This window comes from Cervus canadensis, chromosome 3 (genome assembly GCF_019320065.1).
Source record: "Cervus canadensis isolate Bull #8, Minnesota chromosome 3, ASM1932006v1, whole genome shotgun sequence".
NCBI lineage: Eukaryota > Metazoa > Chordata > Mammalia > Artiodactyla > Cervidae > Cervus > Cervus canadensis.
In genome coordinates this window covers 10225581-10246332 of record NC_057388.1, presented here as the reverse complement: position 1 = coordinate 10246332, position 20752 = coordinate 10225581, and the positions used below count along the sequence as shown (strand labels likewise).

At 37.5% G+C, this 20752-nt stretch overlaps 1 protein-coding gene across 1 annotated transcript; it reads left to right on the top strand.

Annotated features, from left to right (window-relative positions):
* The first annotated feature begins 3 nt into the window (after window positions 1–3).
* BET1 (Bet1 golgi vesicular membrane trafficking protein) lies at window positions 4–13715 on the top strand. Its single transcript, XM_043462617.1, has 4 exons — window positions 4–186; window positions 4401–4525; window positions 11041–11097; window positions 12521–13715. The coding sequence occupies exons 1-4, from the start codon at window positions 168–170 to the stop codon at window positions 12674–12676; spliced, it is 357 nt and encodes a 118-aa protein (XP_043318552.1). The 5' UTR covers window positions 4–167; the 3' UTR covers window positions 12677–13715.
* The last annotated feature ends 7037 nt before the right edge of the window (window positions 13716–20752 follow it).

The window sequence follows — 20752 nt, the reverse complement described above, 5'->3', positions numbered from 1 at the left end:
GTAACGTCATCAGTCAGCGCGTTGTTTAGACTCTACTGATGTCGTGGCGCTCTGGAGGAAGAAGTTGCTGTTTCTCCGGGCCCTGGTCCTGAGGACGCGGTCCAGGTGGCCCCTGGCCTCTTCCTACCCACCCCTCCGCCCGCCTTTTCCCCCACTTCTCTGGCAGGATGAGGCGTGCAGGCCTGGGTAAGAAGAGGGCTGAGATTCGAAGTTCCGGGACCCTAGAACTGGCGGTGCTGGGCGCAGGGGCGCGGGGGGAAACCGGACTGGCCTATTGTCTCTGGAATCTGAGACAGAGAGCAGGGTGTATGGAGGGGTCTTTGGAGGTGGTGTCAAGTGGAAACACCACCATTTGTTCCAGATCCTAGTGGGTGCCTTAAGTTTGGTTCTGTCTCAAGTTATGGATGGTAGGTTTAGATGAAATAGTGGAGAAGTAGGGGTGAGGTATGTACAGGTGCCAACGCAGTGAGGAGTTTTTTTGTAGTGTTATTGACTGAGCGCGGTTATGGCAATTGCTGAGTTTCCAGAGTTGCTGAAGTCTGCCTTCGACTTCTCTCTACTGGACCTAATGTTAGTTTCTTCAGAAGTGAAGTTTGAAGAGTGTTGCATGCAAAGCACACTGATAATAATCGTATTAGCCTAGTAACAGTGAGTTACACAGGTAAACACACATGTCATTTTTGTTAAAGGCCGTGATGTGGATCTTCGGAGTCAAAGGCCATTTTACCCAGAACATTTCTTATCTGACCCTTGTTCCACTGGTAAGACGGTAGAGTGTAGTAACACCTGGTGACTTAGCATTTGTTCTTGACTTTTGGCCTAGGAAGTAGTTTCAGTAAGCAGCAGAACAAATTAGTCACAAGAATTTACAGTGGGCTGTTACAGCACAGAGCCGATAAAACAGATTTTCTGGTTCTGGAACTATTAAGAGATGACTGGGAAAAAAGAAAAGAAGAAACCTGCCATACTAATATACGGTATACCTGAGAAAATATATGAAATACTTGAAAAAGGACAATGTTTGTTACCTTTTTCAGTTCTTATAATTCAATGGAAAAAAAGTTTTCAAAAGTGTCAGGTATTTAAAGTTAGTGAAAGTTGCCAGTAACTCTAGGCATGTACATCGATTAGTAAATTGTAGTATGAGGAAAAGCTCTTGAAAAATGTAGTTTTTGTGAATACTTGGGTCATAAAAGGAAAATTGGCTGGGTAAATTGTAGAGAAAAAAGATAACTCATTTTGAACAAGTTTAGTTTTATATGCCTAAATGAGTTTCCTTTTTATCATTAATGACAGCAGGCATTTATTGTGCATTTGAGTAAGCTCTAGGTATACAGTCCTTTGTGGCTTCCCTGTGGCTTGGTGGTAGAGAATCCACCTGCCAGTGCTGGAGGTGCACAAGAGATGCGGGTTTGATCCCTGGGGGAAGATCCCCTGGAAAAAGAACCCACTCCAGTATTCTTGCCTGGAGAATCCCATGGACAGAGGAGCCTGGCGGGCTACAGTCCACGGGGTTACAAAGAGGCAGTCAAGACTGAGCACTCACATGCATCCTGTGTAGCTCTCTTCATGCTCCCCAAAGCTTCTAATCTAGTTGAGGAGTAGAAATATGTACAAAGATAAATTATAGTACAAGGTGGTAGCTATACAACCAAATAAGTTCTACAGGCCGTGAATGTCCCAGGGATTTCACAGAGAGCGCTTGGTAATTTGTGTGGACATAGAATCCTCAACTGCAGCTTAAATAGAAAAGTGTAGGAGAGTTTGTTTCCAGTTGGAAATGTGATCCTCTTCTTGCTCCAAAACACTTGTAGGACTAGAATCTAGAATTATGAATGATGTGTTTAAGGGATTATGATTAAACCAATTTGGTTGAAGTAGGAGACTAGAACCAGAGCCAACCACACTGTGGAGACCTTTGAGTACCAGGTCAAAGAATTTGGATCTCATCAGTAGGTCTTCGGGGCCTTTTTGAAAGTTTTGTGCAGCAGTGTGCTGTGAAATTGCAGAGAGAGGAACTTGAGAGATGGTGGTTCTGAGCCCTGACTGTACACTGGAATCACCTAGAGAGCTTTTAAGGCTAGAATACCTGGACCCCAGCCCAGACCAACTAAGTTAGAATCTCTAGTATAGAGTTGTTTTTTTCGTTTGTTTAGTTTGTTTTTAAAGTACCCTGTAGTTGAGAGGAGGAAAGGTGATTCCTTAGGTGTCTGTTTAATAAATGGAGCAGTGCAGAAGAACTCTAAAAATAAAAATAAGATATGCAAAAATAATAAAGAAGGAAGTGGAAACAAATAGCCACTAATTTAGAACTGAATTCCTTAGGGAAGTTGTCAAGTGGTTAATTCAACCAGTCAGTAATGACTTACTGGGTGAACATTATATATGTAGCATATTAATCATATAAAATATGAAGATATTTTTATTTCCCTTAAGGATTTTGGTATTTATTAAAGTAGAATTTGTATAGCGTATCATTGATGAATAGGGTCAGAATGCATGGTTTAGATGATTCTTTTAATTGTTGAGTAGAGGGAAATATTATGTCTAGTCACTTGTCCTTATGTTGTACAATGGCACATTACAGAACTTTGTAGATAATGGATCAGCAACTGAGGGAAATTTGAGGAAGGCAACTCTTTCTCCTCAGTAATAATACTTGTTTAACATTTTGTTGTGGTTTTTGTGGTGGTGGAGATTGTGTGTCTACTGCTTGAAGTACTTGTTAGATACAGGGATACAAAAAAAGGATGAGAGACCACTTTTGTCCTCAAAGAAGCTTATGACCCCACTGTTGACAAAGGCAGACACATTCAAAGCTGAATAACTGAATTCAGATTCTGTTCATTAGTTAGTTCATTTACAAGTTATTTACTGGCTATGCCTTACTGTGTATATATGTTTTGGGGGGGATCTATAGCCATGAGCAGAACAAATTTAGTCTCTGCCCTTGGAGTGCAGTCCGGAGCATGATATTAGTGTTATGTATAGTCAGAGCTGTAAGAATTCAAAAGAGAGTTTTGCTTTTTAGAGAAAGTGAGAGTTTTACTATGCCTGGAAAGAGCTTTCTGTTCACTTTCCAGCCCTTCCTCAGTCACCAGTGTTGCCTGCTGCTTTCTGCCCTTCCGTCATACTGTCGGTGCCCCTTCATCCGCTCTGAGTAGGCGGAGAGCTCTGGTCTCTGTGCTATCCCTTTCCTCCATGGAGTCAGTACAGTCCTTGTCCAGTCTAGCCCCCAGAATCCATGTATATCACCTACTCTTTGGACAAGGAATCTCAACGTCTTGGGGCCCTGTTCAGCAGCCCCAACACTGCACCCCAGCTCTTGTTCCTTCCAGCCCTGCAGGTGCTCATGGGCTGACATAGGCTGATCAGTTTTTCTGCAGAAAAATCACACATCCAGGTGAAAAATCACACTACAGTATAATTGCCTCAGCCACAATTGCTTTATCCCTGTAGTAATCCCGTACAACCCCAGTTATTTTCCTCCATTATTCTCTACTGTTTTTTCCCCCAAAAGACATTCTTCAAAGACACGCTCTTCTCTTATATCACTGAGAAAATTGTCAACAGGTTTGTTTTTTTTTTTCCTTTTAAATGCAGTTAGATAATACCCTCAACTATGCTTTCCTTTCTCAGTCCTCCAACGTGTTAGTATATGTATTCACTGTTCAAGGCTCACTCCACCTGTTGGAGTGCCTGATGAATATCGAGTTATATTGGGCAGTGCCTGGGACTGTTATCCTGTATACCAATGCGCTTCCCTAGATGAGCTCTGAAAAGTCTTGATAGCACCTGGAAAGAACACGGGATCTGATGCATGATAGTTTCTCAAGTATTTGTTGAAGAATGAATGAGCCTCCCTCCTAAATCTCTGTTAATATTCTCCATAAGTTATTCTAACTCTCTTCTGTTTAAAAGAGATGCCCATAAAGGACCTTCCCTCTGCCATAAACTCCATCCTGTTGTATTATCCTGTCTCTGCCTTTGCCTTCACAGCCAAGCTTCTCCCATAGGTAGTTGATGGTACTAATTTTAGGGGTGTGTGTGTGTGTGTTTTAATGGTATATTTCTAGAGAGCAGGAAATAAGTCCAGAATACCAGTGTCTATTTATATATTTATATATCAGTGTCTATTTCAGAGTCTTGTGGGCAATCAGTAAGCAGTCAACAAATGTGTATTGAGCTGAATTCAGTATCCTTTGCTTAAGAGAGGTTATTAGAGTTGTTCTGATCTCTATTTGGTTATTAATTCTTAAAGTTCATTTGGAGTGTGAGTATTACAGACATACCCAGTCTGTCTGTCAGCACCCTCCAGGGGTCTTTTTCGGTTCTCTCTAGTCAGGGTTTCAGAAGGGACTTGTTTTTGCTACAACTCTGCTCAGGACTGATCCTTGCAGGTGAAGGAGTACCCCCTGGCAACTATGGGAACTATGGCTATCCCAATAGTGGGTACAGTGCCTGTGAAGAGGAGAACGAGAGACTCACGGAAAGTCTGAGAAACAAAGTAACTGCTATAAAATCTGTAAGTATATAACGTATACGTTTTAGTTTGTGCGTTTATATACATATATGTTTTTCTCATGGGAGGAAGGGCTAGTTAGGGGGTTTGGGACAGACATGTACACAGTGCTATATTTAAAATGGATAACCAACAAGGACCGACTGTATAGCACAGGGAACTCTGCTGGAGGTTACGTGGCAGCCTGGATGGGAGGGGAGTCTGGGGGAGAATGGATACATGTGTTTCCATTAAGTCCCTTCACAGTTCACCTGCAACTGTCACAACATTGTTAATTGGCTGTACTCCAGTACAAAATAAAAAAGTTGAAAAATGTATACTTTTATTGGCATAGGGGATTTAGTCCCACAAACTGTATAGTTCAGTGATATGAGCTTTCCCCCCTAGATTTAACAATTCAGAGATAATAAAGCACCTAGGTAGCCCAAATCACCTTAGTTCAGTTCAGTCGCTCAGTCGTGTCCGACTCTTTGTTACCCCATGAGCCACAGCACACCAGGCCTCCCTGTCCATCTCCAACTCCTGGAGATGACCCAAACTCATGTCCATCAAGTCAGTGATGCCATCCAACCATCTAATCCTTTGTCGTCCCCTTCTTCTCCCGCCCTCAATCTTTCCCAGCATCAGGGTCTTTTCAAATGAGTCAGCTCTTGGCATCAGGTGGCCAAAGTATTGGAGCTTCAGCTTCAACATCAGTCCTTCCAATGAACACCCAGGACTGATCTCCTTTAGGATGGACTGGTTGGATCTCCTTGCAGTCCAAGGGACTCTCAAGAGTCTTCTCCAACACCACAGTTCAAAAGCATCAATTCTTCGGCACTCAGCTTTCTTCACAGTCCAACTCTCACATCCATGTATGACCACTGGAAAAACCATAGCCTTGACTAGATGGACCTTTGTTGGCAAAGTAATGTCTCTGCTTTTTAATATGCTATCTAGGTTGGTCATAACTTTCCTTCCAAAAAGTAAGCATCTTTTAATTTCATGGGTGAAATCACCATCTGTAGTGATTTTGGAGCCCCCAAAAATAAAGTCAGCCACTGTTTCCACATCTATTTGCCACGAAGTGATGGGCCTGGAGGCCATGATCTTAGTTTTCTGAATGTTGAGCTTTAAGCCAACTTTTTCACTTTCCTCTTTTACTTTCAGCAAGAGGCCTTTTAGTTCTTCTTCATTTTCTGCCATAAGGGTGGTGTCATGTGCATATCTGAGGTTATTGATATTTCTCCCAGCAATCTTGATTCCAGCTTGTGCTTCCCCCTGCCCAGCATTTCTCATGATGTACTTTGCATATAAGTTAAATAAGCAGGGTGACAATATACAGCCTTGACGTACTCCTTTTCCTATTTGGAACCAGTCTGTTGTTCCATGTCCAGTTCTAACTGTTGCTTCCTGACCTGCATACAGATTTCTCAAGAGGCAAGTCAGTTGGTCTGGTATTCCCATCTCTTTCAGAATTTTCCACAGTTTATTGTGATCCACACAGTCAAAGGTTTTGGCATAGTCAATAAAGCAAAAATAGATGTTTTTCTGGAACTCTCTTTTTTGATGATCCAACGGATGTTGGCAATTTGATCTCTGATTCCTCTGCCTTTTATAAATCGAGCTTGAACATCTGGAAGTTCACAGTTCACGTATTACTGAAGCCTAGCTTGGAGAATTTTGAGCATTACTTGGCTAGCGTGTGAATTGTGCAGTAGTTTGAGCATTCTTTGGCATTGCCTTTCTTTGGGATTGGAATGAAAACTGACCTTTTCCAGTCCTGTGGCCACTGCTGAGTTTTCCAAATTTACTGACATATTGAGTGCAGCACTATCACAGCATCGTCTTTCAGGATTTGAAATAGCTCAACTGGAATTCCATCACCTCCACTAGCTTTGTTTGTAGTGATGCTTCCTAAGGCCCACTTGACTTCACGTTCCAGGATGTCTGGCTCTAAGTGAGTGATCACACCATCATGATTATCTGGGTTATGAAGATCTTTTTTGTATAATTCTTCTGAGTATTCTTGCCACCTCTTCTTAATATCTTCTGCTTCTGTTAGGTCCATACCATTTCTGTCCTTTATGGAGCCCATCTTTGCATGAAATGTTCCCTTGGTATCTCTAATTTTCATGAAGAGATCTCTAGCCTTTCCCATTCTGTTGTTTCCCTCTATTTCTTTGCACCGATCGCTGAGGAAGGCTTTCTTATCTCTCCTTGCTATTCTTTGGAACTCTGCATTCAAAGGGGTATATCTTTCCTTTTCTTCTTGCTTTTGGCTTCTCTTCTTTTCACAGCTATTCGTAAGGCCTCCTCAGACAGCCATTTTGCATTTTTGCATTTCTTTTTCTTGGGGATGGTCTTGCTGCCTGTCTTATGTACAGTGTCACAAACCTCCGTCCATAGTTCATCAGGCACTCTGTCTATCAGATCTAATCCCGTGAATCTGTTTGTCACTTCTACTGTATAGTACTAAGGGATTTGATTTAGGTCATACCTGAATGGTCTAGTGGTTTTCCGTACTTTCTTCAATTTAAGTCTGAATTTGGCAATAAGGAGTTCATGATCTGAGCCACAGTCAGCTCCTGGTCTTGTTTTGCTGACTGTATAGAGCTTCTCCATCTTCAGCTGCAAAGAATATAATTAATCTTGATTTCAGTGTTGATCATCTGGTGATGTCCATGTGTAGAGTCTTCTCTTGTGTTGTTGGAAGAGGGCGTTTGCTATGACCAGTGCGTTCTCTTAGCAAAACTCTTATTAGCCTTTCCCCTGCTTCATTCTGTACTCCAAGGCCAAATTTGCCTGTTACTCCAGGTGTTTCTGGACTTCCTACTTTTGCATTCCAGTGCCCTGTAATGAAAAGGACATCTTTTTTGGTTATTAGTTCTAAAAGGTTTTGCAGGTCTTCATAGAACTGTTCAACTTCAGCTTCTTCAACGTTACTGGTCGGGGCATAGACTTGGATTACCGTGATATTGAATGGTTTGCCTTGGAAACAAACAGAGATCATTCTGTTGTTTTTGTGATTGCATCCAAGTACTGTACTTTCTTTAATACAACTGTCATTTATTCCAGGGCAAGAGATTTCCATAAGAAAAAAGCTTTCTTTGAATAAGGAACCTAAATTATCAATATTGGAATTGAAACTCAAGTAATTCTTAATTTCCTTCAAATGTTGTATTTTCTAAATTATTAACATTATATGATATTGCTTAGTTTAATAATGAATTCCTATTGATTTATTAAGACCTTGAAAATAATACTCATTTCTGAATGTAACAGTCACCAGGCTGAATAGAATTCTACTTTCCAAAAACTAATGAAATATCAGTTAAGTTTTAGCAACGTGACTCAAAATTTAAACACGGTCTGAGTACAGGTTAGGAAATATGGTCAGTCAAAACTTATTTTATATATATATGTATTTATTTTAACTTCAGCTTTTTTGGTAGTTAAATCTAAAACACTGCTTGTAGTATTTTACACTACTACAATACAGTTACAGTGCAGTAATATCTCAGAGCATTCCACCTTCCACCCCCAAGCAGCGCATCTTCTGACTTTTCTTCTAGTCCCAAAAGCTATGAATCTCAGTCTTTTGTGTTTCTGCCTTTGAACCTCATGTCAGTCACCAAGTCCTGTCTTCTTTCTCTCTATTCTTCCTATTTGACCTTCCTGTTTCTAATACTGTGCCCCGGTTTTCTTCAGTGGACTAGTGGGAAGGCCTTTTAACCGATCTGTTTCCCATTTTTCATACGTTTTGGTCTGAGTTACCCACAGTAGTCATCACAGTCATCGTTTTGGTTTTTGGAGTATTTTTTAAATTGCATTCTACACTCCCAAAGTCTTCAGTGGCCTCCATGATGTAAGAAATGAAGTTCACACTTTGTAGCTTGATCAGACAGTTCTGCAGAGAGTGTCCCAGCTTTTTAGACCGTACCTCCCACACCTTCAGAATGTGTGCGTGCTTTCTGCCAGACGGATTGGAGTATCCCTTGTGTCCTATGTGTCCTGTCAGCCTCCCACTCCTGTCTTTGGTCATGCAGTCCCCTTGCCTAAGGCCTCCTCTCCCTCCTGACCTTGGCTGAAGTCTTGCGCATCTTAAAGGCTCCATCTCTTTTCACCTTCTCTCCTCCAGGCTTCACCTGCTCACCACATAGACCTAACCTTTTCCTTATGAACAGAAGATCATTTGTACCATTTCTGTAGCACTTACTGCATAACGATCTGCATTGGAATTATTTGTATGTAAAAGAAATTTATCAGAATACAGGGTTTTCTGTTGTACTTAGTTTTACATTCTACATAGCACTTAGCGTACTTCCTTATAGTGTATTGAGTAATATGTATTAAATAAAGGAATTACCAAAAGATAGTTTTGATTATGCATTAAAATAAACATGTGTGGTACACTTATAGAGCATTCATTGGAAGCTTATGTTGCCAAAACTTAATTGATAGTTCATTAGTCTTTGGAAAATAGAAGTGTATTTCAGCCTAGAGACTGTTCTTCCCTGAAAGTATTGTTTTCAAGGTCATGTTAAATCAAAAGGAGTTGATCTATGAACTAAGCAATATTGTGTAATGTTAATAATTTAGAAAACACAACATTTTGGAGGAAATTAAGAATTAAATGGTTTTTTTTAGTTCCAATATTGATAATTTAGGCTCCTTGTTAGAAGAAAGCCTTTTTCTCGTGGTTATTTCTCTCTCTGGCATGAGTGACAGTTGTAAAGTAGCTAGGCAATTTGGGCTGTCTAGTTTCATAGTTGCTTTGTTATTTCTGAATTGTTAAATTTTGGGGAAAAGCTTATATTCTGATCTATAGACTCCTAGAATGGTTTTGTGTTAATATGACCACAGATACTTTCCACACAAAATAAGTTGAGGACAATATTTGCAGTGGCTTACTATGATTTTTAGTAGTTTCAAAGGTTTAGTAGTAGTGTATTTATTCAGCTATTTTAGAAGTGAGGTCTTTGATGAATTTGTCATATGAAGTATTAGATAAGTTTTGATTTGAATAGCAGCTGTAGTCACTTACGATATTTCATTTAGACTCAGTCTCTTCTGCATAGCTTCATGATGTGGATAACACTAACTTGTAAATTTTTTCCAATTTATTATCAAATTTTGAAGAAAAAAATACCTTTAGGATCTAAAGAAATAATTAATTTAGGCATATATTCAAAGTAATATCACATTCATTAGGAAAATACTACTTATATCTGAACTTGATAATATGGGAGCCTAGATAACATTTTAAAAGTGTAAATGAAGAAATATACGAACAAATGCTATTGTGTGAATGATATAAAGAGAGAAAAAAGAATTCTAGGATAAGAGGACAGGAAAGAAACATGTACCTAAATTAAAAGATAGAATTGAATATTAAAATTAAATCAAAATGAAGAACAGGGAGACAATGTCTATAGTTGATAAGGAATAGAGATTCTAAATTAATTTTCTTTTTAATTATGAAACTATGGTAACTTTATCGGAGCCTTGGAAAATACAGAATGAAATAATATTTCCACTATATATTACAATTAGTTTTTTAAGTAGATTAAGATTTTTAGTTGAAGTTTCAATATCAAACTTTCAAAAATGAATAGAATGACAGAAAAGTAGAATGATATAGTGGACTTGAAAACACTGTGAGCCAATTCAATATAATTAAGATTTATACAGTTTTCACACAACATCAGGATACAGATTCTATCAAGTTCCCACATACTATAAACTAGGAGACCCTGAAGCATATCCAGAGACATAAGACCAAGTGCAAAAATTTGATGGCCTAAAGGTATTGAGATCATACAGTGTCTGTTCTCTTACCACTGTGGAATTATGTTAGAGATCAGTATCAAAACATATTTGAAAATAACCCACATATCTTTAAGTGCAATGTGACCTTTCCCGAGAGAGATCTTTGACTTGGCCATTGAAAGCCTCAGTAAAGTTAAAAGACTGAAAACATAGAGGGTGATTGCAGAGAAGAAAGCTTTTAAATGTGAAATTAATATCAAACTGAGAACTTAATATCAAAGATACCTTAAAAACCCCATATATACTATGTTGTTTAAAAAAAAAAGGAAATTAACATATGATACAGTATTAGTAACTAAAATGCAGCTTTTATCCAAATTCACAAAATTTTATGCTAGTGTTCATTGTTTGTTTTCATCCCTTATTCAAGATTCCCTATTGTATTTAGTTGCATTGGGCAGATTCAGCTTCATGCAACAAATTCTGATAAATGCTCTTCACTTTTATTCTGCTTCAAATATTTTCTAATTTTCGTTGTTATGGCTTCTTAGATACACACATCATTTAAAAGTGGACATTTAATTTCTAAATTAGTTTTTATTAATTTCAGTGGGAAAAATAACCAAAGAATAAAGTGTATTTTATATTTTTAAGAATGCAGATTTATTTGAGAAAACATTTATGCTTACAATGGCATTATTGTTTTAACTTTATAACACTTAAAAACATTTCGGTAAGTAGTAATGTTTATGCTTTTTTCTTTGTAGCTTTCCATTGAAATAGGCCATGAAGTTAAAAATCAAAATAAATTATTAGCTGAAATGGTAAGTGGTTATGATTTTAACTTTAAGAAACTTGGTTGGATATTCTCAAACTTGGCTTGGAATAACTCTTAAGAGTTGTTTTTGCCCTATTTTTACATTTTTCATCTTGCCCAACCCATATCAGTAGGAGGGGGAGGTAGGAGTGAGTGTATATTTTATCTTGTATTTAGAAACACTGTTTAAGACTCAGGACAAATGACTATTTCAAGCCGTCTTTAAGATCTCAGTGGATATAGACTGCCAAGTAAATGCTTTATATCCAGTCAACCAAATGTCTTTCACTTAATGTAAACCTGTCTTCTGCGTGATCTAAGGATCACTGTGAACAAGTCAATAAAATGAATATAGTAACATCCCCAAGCCTTTCATCTCTAAACAAGCTCAGTAAGGTATACCTTTTCTTGATAGAGGCTCTTTTCATTCCTTACTCTTTATTTTGGACATCAAACTCCTCTGGACCTTCCCTAGTTTCTTCAAATGCTTTTAAAATTGTACTATTTAAAAATGAATATTGCACTGAAAATTTTCTAGTGAAAGTTGTACATTAGAATCACTTGAGGAACTTTGAAAATATCCATGCCTGGTTCTCTCTTGAAATACTCTGATTCAGAATTTTAGGGAGGGGGTGTCACTCGGTATATGTATTTTGAAAGACTTTTACATCCCAGGTGATTTTGTTGCATAGCCCTAGTGAAGAACTATAAATGTAAAGTGCTTAAGCTACCTAGAACCTGAGCTGTACAAGGCTATCATTATGTCAGGACCTTACGTCTCCGGTTATTGAGATTTCTAAGAAAGTGCAGTCTTTCCAAATCATACACAGTTCTCGCACCTTCAGGACTTTACCAGCTGCGTTTTAACGTGGCAGTTTTTCTCCATCTATGTTTGAAGTCTTTACCACAGTTTACTACCTCTGCATGATAGTCTCTTAACTTTTAATAGTCTCTTAACTTTCTGCTGACCTTCAAAGTCAGCTTCCTAAACAAAAGGATCTTAAAAGTAAAGGTACATTTAACTGCTAACCATATTCAGTGGATAAATTGCTGTACTGGGAAGCAGCCAACCATTTAACCTTGGAGAGTGATACCTCCAACAAAATGTGGGGGAAACCTGTGTGATGCTAGATGAACCTCTTACTTTTATTGTTAATGTTTTTTAATCCACATAATTGGAATAAGACCTAAATATTTGGGGGTTTTGAATTACTCTGGAGCTGAAAGAATGTTTATTGGATAATGAAAGAGCTTTTTATTTATTGAGAAAATTATTTTGCATGGAGTAATCAGGTTGATTATCCAAGTTATACACAGGCTCCAGAAAATGTCATTAAATGTGTATTCTAATAACAGTATATTAAATTACTCAAATATGCATATGTAGAATGTTAGAACCCAACTATTGTGTTTTCCTTTTTCCCTCATAGGATTCACAGTTTGATTCTACAACTGGATTTCTAGGTAAAACTATGGGAAAACTGAAGATTTTATCCCGAGGGAGCCAAACGAAGTTGCTGTGCTATATGATGCTATTCTCATTGTTTGTCTTTTTTGTCATTTACTGGATTATTAAACTGAGGTGATGCAAGTCAGTGTGACTTTGGAATTTGTTCCAACTTAACAGCTTGGAGTACCACATCAGTAAAAAAAAATCGGCATCAAAACATTCCTGAATTTCAGCTACTGTGGTTCCTCCCATCAAAGAGGACTGAGTCTTACCTGTTTTATAAATCACACCAGATAACACAGTGCTCTTTGGGTACTGCTTCTTAATGATTCACTTTCTGCCCCTATTTTCAGGGGCACTGAGATGTTCTGAGGTTCACTCTGGCCCTAACAGTTTTTTCCTGTTTTTTGCTGTGAGATTAAAGAGCAGTTATAAAATTCTCTTGTTACCATAGATGTAGGTTTATGTTCCACATAAAGAAACTTAGTGGGAGAATAGCAATGCCTAAAGAGCCTGGTGCGATGCTCTTGAGGCGGTGAGCAAGTCTGTGATAGATGGAGAGCGTGTTTTCCTGAATTGTCATCGCCCAATGTTGTACTCTTCTTTCCTTCTTTATTTCGTTTAAATTGTAGGCTGATTTTTTTTTTACCTACAGTTTTCCTAATAATTTTTGATATGACTCTTCTTCCCCACCCTCTACCCAAGGACCTCAGTCTTTACTAAAACTTGTTATTTTGGCATATTTCTAGTAGGATCCAAAACAAGTGTGTACCAGTATAGTTGTCACTTTATATTAACTTTATATATATATAACATTGACTTGGCTTATAATAGTTTTATGATTTTAGCCACTTAGGCCATTTGGTTATCATTTATGACAGAATAATGTGAAGCTAAAGTAATTCCTAAGCTCTGAATGGAAATAAAATGTTCAGGAAAAGTAATTGCCTCTGCTTTATTATGTGCTCAAAATAAGTATTGGAAATACTCAGGCATTGAACTTGGGGTTAAGGGCACTATTGTTTTAATCTAGTGTATTTGTTTATAGGAAACAATGCAAAAATGGACTGCTAAGTAGATGCCAAAATGTGACATTGTCTGTATTGCTACTGTTTTGGAATTTGTTCATTTATAGGCTTCAAAAATAAAATTTTTAATAAAATATATTAATTGACTTTGCTGCTGCTTTGTTCGAGTCTTTTTTTTTTTTTTCTTTCCATAAACCAAGAAGTGGTTCTGAAAACTCACAACAAACTCAGGAAAGCTTAATGTATTATTTCACTACTTGCTTCAAACAAATGAGATAAATCATGCCAACAGTTTCAAAAATCTATTTAATTCTTTCTTCCTTCTGCTTGGGGGCCCCTAGGAAAAAGTACTTCCAGAAATAAAATTTTGGGAAAACATCAAATATGAAAGAGTTCTAATGTTTTTATAATCGTTTACAAACTGATTGCTAAACTGAAAAGGACTTTGTTGCTGTTGGTGCCTGGGATAATAATTGATAATAACTGAATAAACAAAATACTCATTATTTTTATTCAAACATAAGACTTGTAGGTGTTTGCCTGGTGGGTGGCACACTGTGAATCCTGTGTTAAATGATAAAAGAAGCCTCAGAAAAATCTGAGAAATATCTAGTTATTTCACTAGAAGTTGGTCCAAATGGTAGAAGGTTTAATATACCTGCTCTATCCCCTGTGGATACCAGGCATGAAAGTGAAGTCAGTCAGTCATATCTGACTCTTGGCAACCCCATGGACTGTAACCCTCCAGGCTCCTCCGTCCATGGAATTTTCCAGGCAAGAATACTGGAGTGGCTTGCCATTTCCTTCTCCAGGGGCTCTTCCCTGACCCAGGGATCAAACTTGCAGGCAGACTCTTTACCGTCGGAGCCACCAGCGAAACCCCTATACCAGGCATAGCTTTCCACAATGACAAAAGAGAATTATACATAGTACTGATAAACTTTTAAGTTAACGTGCAAATTAATTCTTCGATACTACTTAAGCAGAGAAGAGTTATTAAATCTCAAATAGGCAACATTTTAAGCATCAGAATTCTGGAGCAGAAAACTATAGCACCTGCACCCATAAAAACCATCTATTTCCATCAATCTAGTTTCCCTGATTTTTCAGTGCTCTTAAATTTCTAATTTTATGTATTGAGTTTGCATCCTTGTAGAAAAAGTGGGAAAAGTGCTCGATAATTTGGGTTCATTCAGTCAGTAAATAACTTTATCAGGCCATGTTGATGAATAAACTTTGACTCAGTGTTTACTGGGAAACACAAAAGCATCATAGTAAGACTAAAAGCTACACAGTCATGCTGCCTGAGCGTAAATTCTGGTTCCCCTATTCACGTCATAACTTTGATCTGATGACCTCTCCACTAAATAACGTTACTTTATTTGTAAAACAGGAATAATCGTATATAGGTAGCAGTAATACATTCATAGAGTTCTTAGGATACTCCGTGTAAAGAACTTCGGATGGGTTCCTGGCCCTCAGTGATGGCTATTGCCTTTGTGGATCTATGGACAGGTGCTTGGGAATTTTAATGTCACACTAGCCCACATGTTGCTGATAAATTTTGGCTGCTTTCTCTCTTCCAAAATCCCACCAGGGATATAAGCAGCTGTTTGTCTTTTCTGGGAAGGATCATCATTTTCTGGAATTTAGTTGTTGTTGTTTTTTTTTAATGTTTCTTTGTATCTTCAGCAATCTGATGGGATTTCTTTTTTAAAAAAAACCTTGAGTTATTGGAGTGAGAACAACAAACTTTTCAACTTTCTGGAAACAAGTTTGAAGGGAGAGAACTTAGAAAGTTTTCTACTTGGTAAAAAGTTATAAACATTTCATTTCTTTTTCTGTAGTTATGTATTTAACTTTCTTCTATTTTGAAATGTTGATGAGGCAAGGGGCACAAATGATTTTATTTTTAATGTGTGAAACACCAATTAGTTATTCCCACAGTAAATATTAACAGCTTTCTCTCCGTATATGTTATTATGGTAGAAGACAGAGACATTTTCTTGTAAATGTATATTTTGCTCTACTCAATTTTTTTATCCTTGCACCAATACCACACTGTTTTCATCATTGTAGTTTCATAGTATTTTAATAGTCAACACATACCAATTTATTCTTTTTTCTTATTTATTCTATTTATTTCACGTTTGTTCTTTTTTCATATTTATTCTATTCAACTTATTATTTCCAATGAACTTCAGTGTAGTTTGATAGCATTTTAATAAAGCATAGTGGATTTTGATAAGAACCACATTCATATTTTATAATTTCACTGGAAGAAAAAAATGTTTCCCTATTGAAATATTTTGACTCCAAGCAAACTTAACATTTTTTTCACTATATGTTTGTATTTAATGATATATAGTGATAAACCGGCTCCTTGCAGTTAGTGGTGGGGGATTGAGCTTTAGTAACTTTTAATTTCTGTGGTAGAAATATTTCCACCACCCTTGATTTGAAGCTACCAAATGGAACAGCACTGAACACAGAATTATGAAAACATATGGATAGTTGGCTCTAATAAGCTGGTGCAAACTGGCTCCAGTACACCTCTAGTTATATTGATGATAAATATTCTTTTTAAAAAAGTAGAAGTCGGGGCTTCCCTGGTGGTTCAGTGGTAAACAATCTGCCTGCCAAAGCAGCAGATGTAGGTTCAATCCCTGGCCTGGGGAGATCCCGCATGTCATGGGGCACCTAAGCCCATGTGCCACAGCTCCCGAGCCCACACGCCCCAGAGCCTGTGCTCCACAGCAGTGAGAAGCTGCCCACGCAACTGGGAATGGCCCCCGCTCGCTGCAACTAGAGAAAAGCCCACAGAGCAAGGAAGACCCAGCACAACTAAAAATAAAATTAGTTTCAAAAGCCATTTCTTAAATGTAGAAGTTATATGTTCCTTAAATGAGAATCTCTTGCTTAAATTTTAACAGACAAAAGCTCAGGCAACATAAACTGATAAATTAACCAGAATAATGTTTTTTAAATGGCATGTGTCACTTTCTTTTCTCAATATTTATGGGTAAATACATGTTACGTGTATAGATTTCCCATCTTCCAGTAGTTCAAATACTGTATACAAATTATATATTTTGGAGGTAGATGATTGCTGTTATTCTCTATGGTTTTCCCTCCAATTAATTGCCCAGAGTTTTCTGAAAACTCTCAACTCACCTTATGAATTGAAGAGAGCTGCAAAGAGGTCTTAAAATAATCTTTCCTAATCTTCAAGGTGAACAGAAATATCAAAATACACATAAAATATTTTGGGCCAAAAAAAATCCATATATTAGGTATTAGACTTGAAAATTCACAAAAGCTTAATTAATCATCCGTAGCTTTAGTAGTAAAGGGTAATGCAAAATATAACCACATTATCCATTGTAAGTAAGTATTCTACCCAGGTGTTTATGATGCTTAAAAAGAAAAACTAGCAGAGACAACTGCAACATTGTAAAGAAATTATCCTCCAATTAAAAAAAAAAAAAACTAATGCTTAATGGCTTCTTTTTACTAATTAGATCAACTTTGGAACTTCAACAAGGATTAACTTTACATACATAATTGTATAAAAATTGTTCCTACAGTGCTTTTTCAACGATTCACCATCATGGTGTGTTTCACATGAGAGCAGACAGCTGAATTTGACTTTATCAGTATTTATGACTTCTCTCAGTCTTCTTTGGTGGCTCAGACAGGAAAGAATCTGCCTGCAATGTGGGAGACCTGGGTTCGATTCCTGGGTTGGGAAGATTCCCCTGGAGGAGGGCATGGCAAGCCACTCCAGTGTTCTTGCCTGGAGAATCCCGTGGACAGAGGAGCCTGGTGGGCTACAGTCCATGGGGTCACAAAGAGTCGGACACGACTGAGCAACTCAGCACAGCATAGCACGTGACTTCTCTCCTGCCTGCAGTGAGTTTGGAAATGAGCAGAAAAATCACAGCATAGCTGAAATAGAAGTCCAGATAAAACAGGTATCAATGTATATAAGAAAACTTCATTGTCATTAATTTATCTAAGTATTTATTCCTTCTCAACTTTATTTCACTAATGAATAGACCATCCTATAAGTTGATAATTTTGAAGCTTTCTGCATTGTTGAATAACCCATGGGCTTTAAAGTGTATAAGTTCTCTTACTTTCAAGGAAACTGGAACATAATCATTATGTGATACATGAGATAACCTATATTACAGAAGATTTATTGGACTGAAATGTTTTAGTCTGCTTACACACAGATTTAATGCTTAAGTGTCTTCAAAAACTCTCCTTTTAAAATCTTTTAATTAAAAAAAATAAAATCTTTTAATTTCACATTGATGTATATTTATATTTAAATTATTTGAAAAAGTTTTTTAAAGTTTTAAAAGTAAGTTAAATTTGTTTTGTGTGAATGCATGCACACACACACCAATTCTATGAGAACAAATAGCTATGATGATTTTTGTTGAAGAGATATATTTTAGATTAAATTTCCTTTAATATTACTGACTTCCTGTCCATGTTATTTCTTGAAAGACAAACACATTTCTGAATGGTGTATGCTAGCCTGCTCCCTTAAACTCTCTCTGCTTTGCATTTACTTCTCATGACTAAACAATTAAAATTTAATTTCAAGTTAGTTCTAAAATAGTTCTTTTCACACAGAGAGCTTTTTTAAAGAAGATCATTGAGTATACATTCTTTTTACTGATTATACACTATTTCATCCTCAAAATTCCCACAGTGAACTTTTATGAAGTCGTGGTGAGAAGTGAATGCCAAGGACATGGCATCCACCAATACAAGACCTTATGATACACACCAGAATTTTCCCTCAAGCACTTGGCAGAGTGGTAGATCTCAAGACGTGTTTGGTAAATAAGTTGATGTTTCCTATTAGGAGACATCTTTTTTTATTATCTTGCACTAAAATTTCAGTGCTGAGATCATAGAAAGCCCTCAATAAAAATGTGCAACGTAACTAATAACATTATAAGCCCGGTTACGAGCTGAGCTTCTCTGAATATTGGAGACACAATACTGTAGCCATTCAATTAATTAGGGGCCAAAAATTATCACTAATTTAAAATTCTTCTTTTGTTTTTCACTTTATAAAGCTGAAGCCCATTCTATTTTACTTTCTAAAATAGAATGCTCTGCCTAAAACGTCAAGAACAGATGATGCTGAATCAGAGACAAGTGGCAGAGGAGCTGAGGAAAGCCATTTAATATTCTTTTTCTTCCACCACCAATCACATTTCAAAACAGAAGAGGCTTCCATTCTCCCCCAGACTCCCCTCCCATCCAGGCTGCCACGTAACATTGAGCAGAGCTCCTTGCGCTCTACAGAAGGACCTTGTTGGTTATCCATTTTAAATAGAGCAGTGTGTACATGTCCATTCCCAACTCCCTAACTATTCCTTCCTTCGCTATTCACCTGTAACTATCACAACATGGTTTGTTAATTGCATATACCCCAATACAAAATACCAAGTTTAAATAATAAATTGAAAAAACAGAAGAGTTTTATCAACATCTCTGACCCAAGTTGATCAAGTGGGTAAGGCATTCTATTCCACAAAACCTATTGTTTTCCAGAATTTTTTTTTCTGTCTCAGAGTAATTTAGGCTTGACTTCTGTCCTTAGCCAAGATGTATGCATATCACTCAAAGCCCTACAACAAGATATTTATCTCAGTTAGTCATTGTAAGTGGTGGAAACTTCATTGGCACACAGATCAAGGTCAGAAAGTGGGACATTATATGCTAGTGGAGGCAGTTGTCTGATTAAGACAGCATTCTTGGGTTGACTACACTTTGTTACCATTGACAATAGACTCATCACATCTGCTATCTTAATATCTGCTGAAAAAGGAAATCAGAGGAAATAGAAACTTTATTTTATATCTTTCAGGACAGGCAGCCCATTCTTATTCAGGAAAGGCAAGTGATAAGTATTAGCAACTTAGTAACTCTGCTTTCAGTCTGTAATGAATTTTCAGAGCTAAAAATTTGTGTTCTACTCACAGGATGATAGAATTTATTGTGATTTGTAAAATGAGAATTCCAACATATATCTAAAAGTCCCAAAGGGAAAATGGACAAAATGGAAATGAGGCACGTTTTGAAGAGACGATGAATGAAAATTCTCCAGAACTGAAAAAAATTACATGAGTTCTTTGATCAATATGCCACACTACAGTGCAAAGAGATTATAAAGAAAAAAGAAGAAAATAAAAGAGGCAAAACCTCACAGTTAGGCACAGCATATTAAAAATACAAAACATTAAAGAAGAAGAAAATAAGTTTTAAATACATTTCTTTAATAAGAGGATGATTGAACATAGAATGAAGAAGATGAACAGAAGAAGAATATTTTAAAGACAAAATGGTACCTGATTTTTCAGGCCATCCGCTTGTCAGTGTGAACTGAACTGTTCCTTCTGTTCCTTGCCCTATTCTCAGATCTTACAGACAACAACAACAAAAAAAAAGGAGGCGGGGGAATGGCTTGTGAATAAAATCACTCCAATCTATAGAATTTCCATAATGGACACTGAAATAGTATCACTCCTGACACACAGGTGAGGACTAATGGGAACAGGGGCCAAGGAAGAAGAACTAAGCTTAAATGCATGCCCCAAATTCATGCAATTGCATCACACCTGTTCTTGTACAGGAAGATAATATGGCCTCAATTGCACTGCTTCTTTTCAGAGCCTTGTACCCGCTAATGCAAAGAATAAGATCCTTAAAAACAGTAATAAACACAGTTGGAAAGGCAAATCTAGGAAAAACACATAGGATTATGGTAATTTAAGAAGACTTGTTCACTCAGTTTTAACATCAGAACCTATACCAGTTTCACAGCTGCCCAGATAAGAAGTAAACTCCCCAGCAATGGATGGAAATGACTCTGCAGTGTTTTACTCCCACGCCTGCGGTTGAAGGGTCTAAGGAACACAGGATTAAAACTGGACATAGCAGTAGCAGTAGGAGTGTTAGTCACTCAGTCGCGTCTGACTCTGCAATCCCACGGACTACAGCCCACCAGGCTCCTCTGTCCATGGGATTCTCCAGGCCAGAATACTGGAGTGGGTAGCCATTCCCTTCTCCAGAGGATCTTCCCAACCCAGGAATCGAACCCAGGTCTCCTGCACTGCAGGCAGATTCTTTACATTTGAGCTACAGGGAAGACCAAA

Bases quoted from the DNA above. Each gene is read 5' to 3' on its own strand.
- BET1 (XM_043462617.1), top strand. The intron at 4,526-11,040 runs GTAAGTATATAA...TTTTCTTTGTAG, and splicing joins AAGTAACTGCTATAAAATCT to CTTTCCATTGAAATAGGCCA. The intron at 11,098-12,520 runs GTAAGTGGTTAT...TTTCCCTCATAG, and splicing joins ATAAATTATTAGCTGAAATG to GATTCACAGTTTGATTCTAC.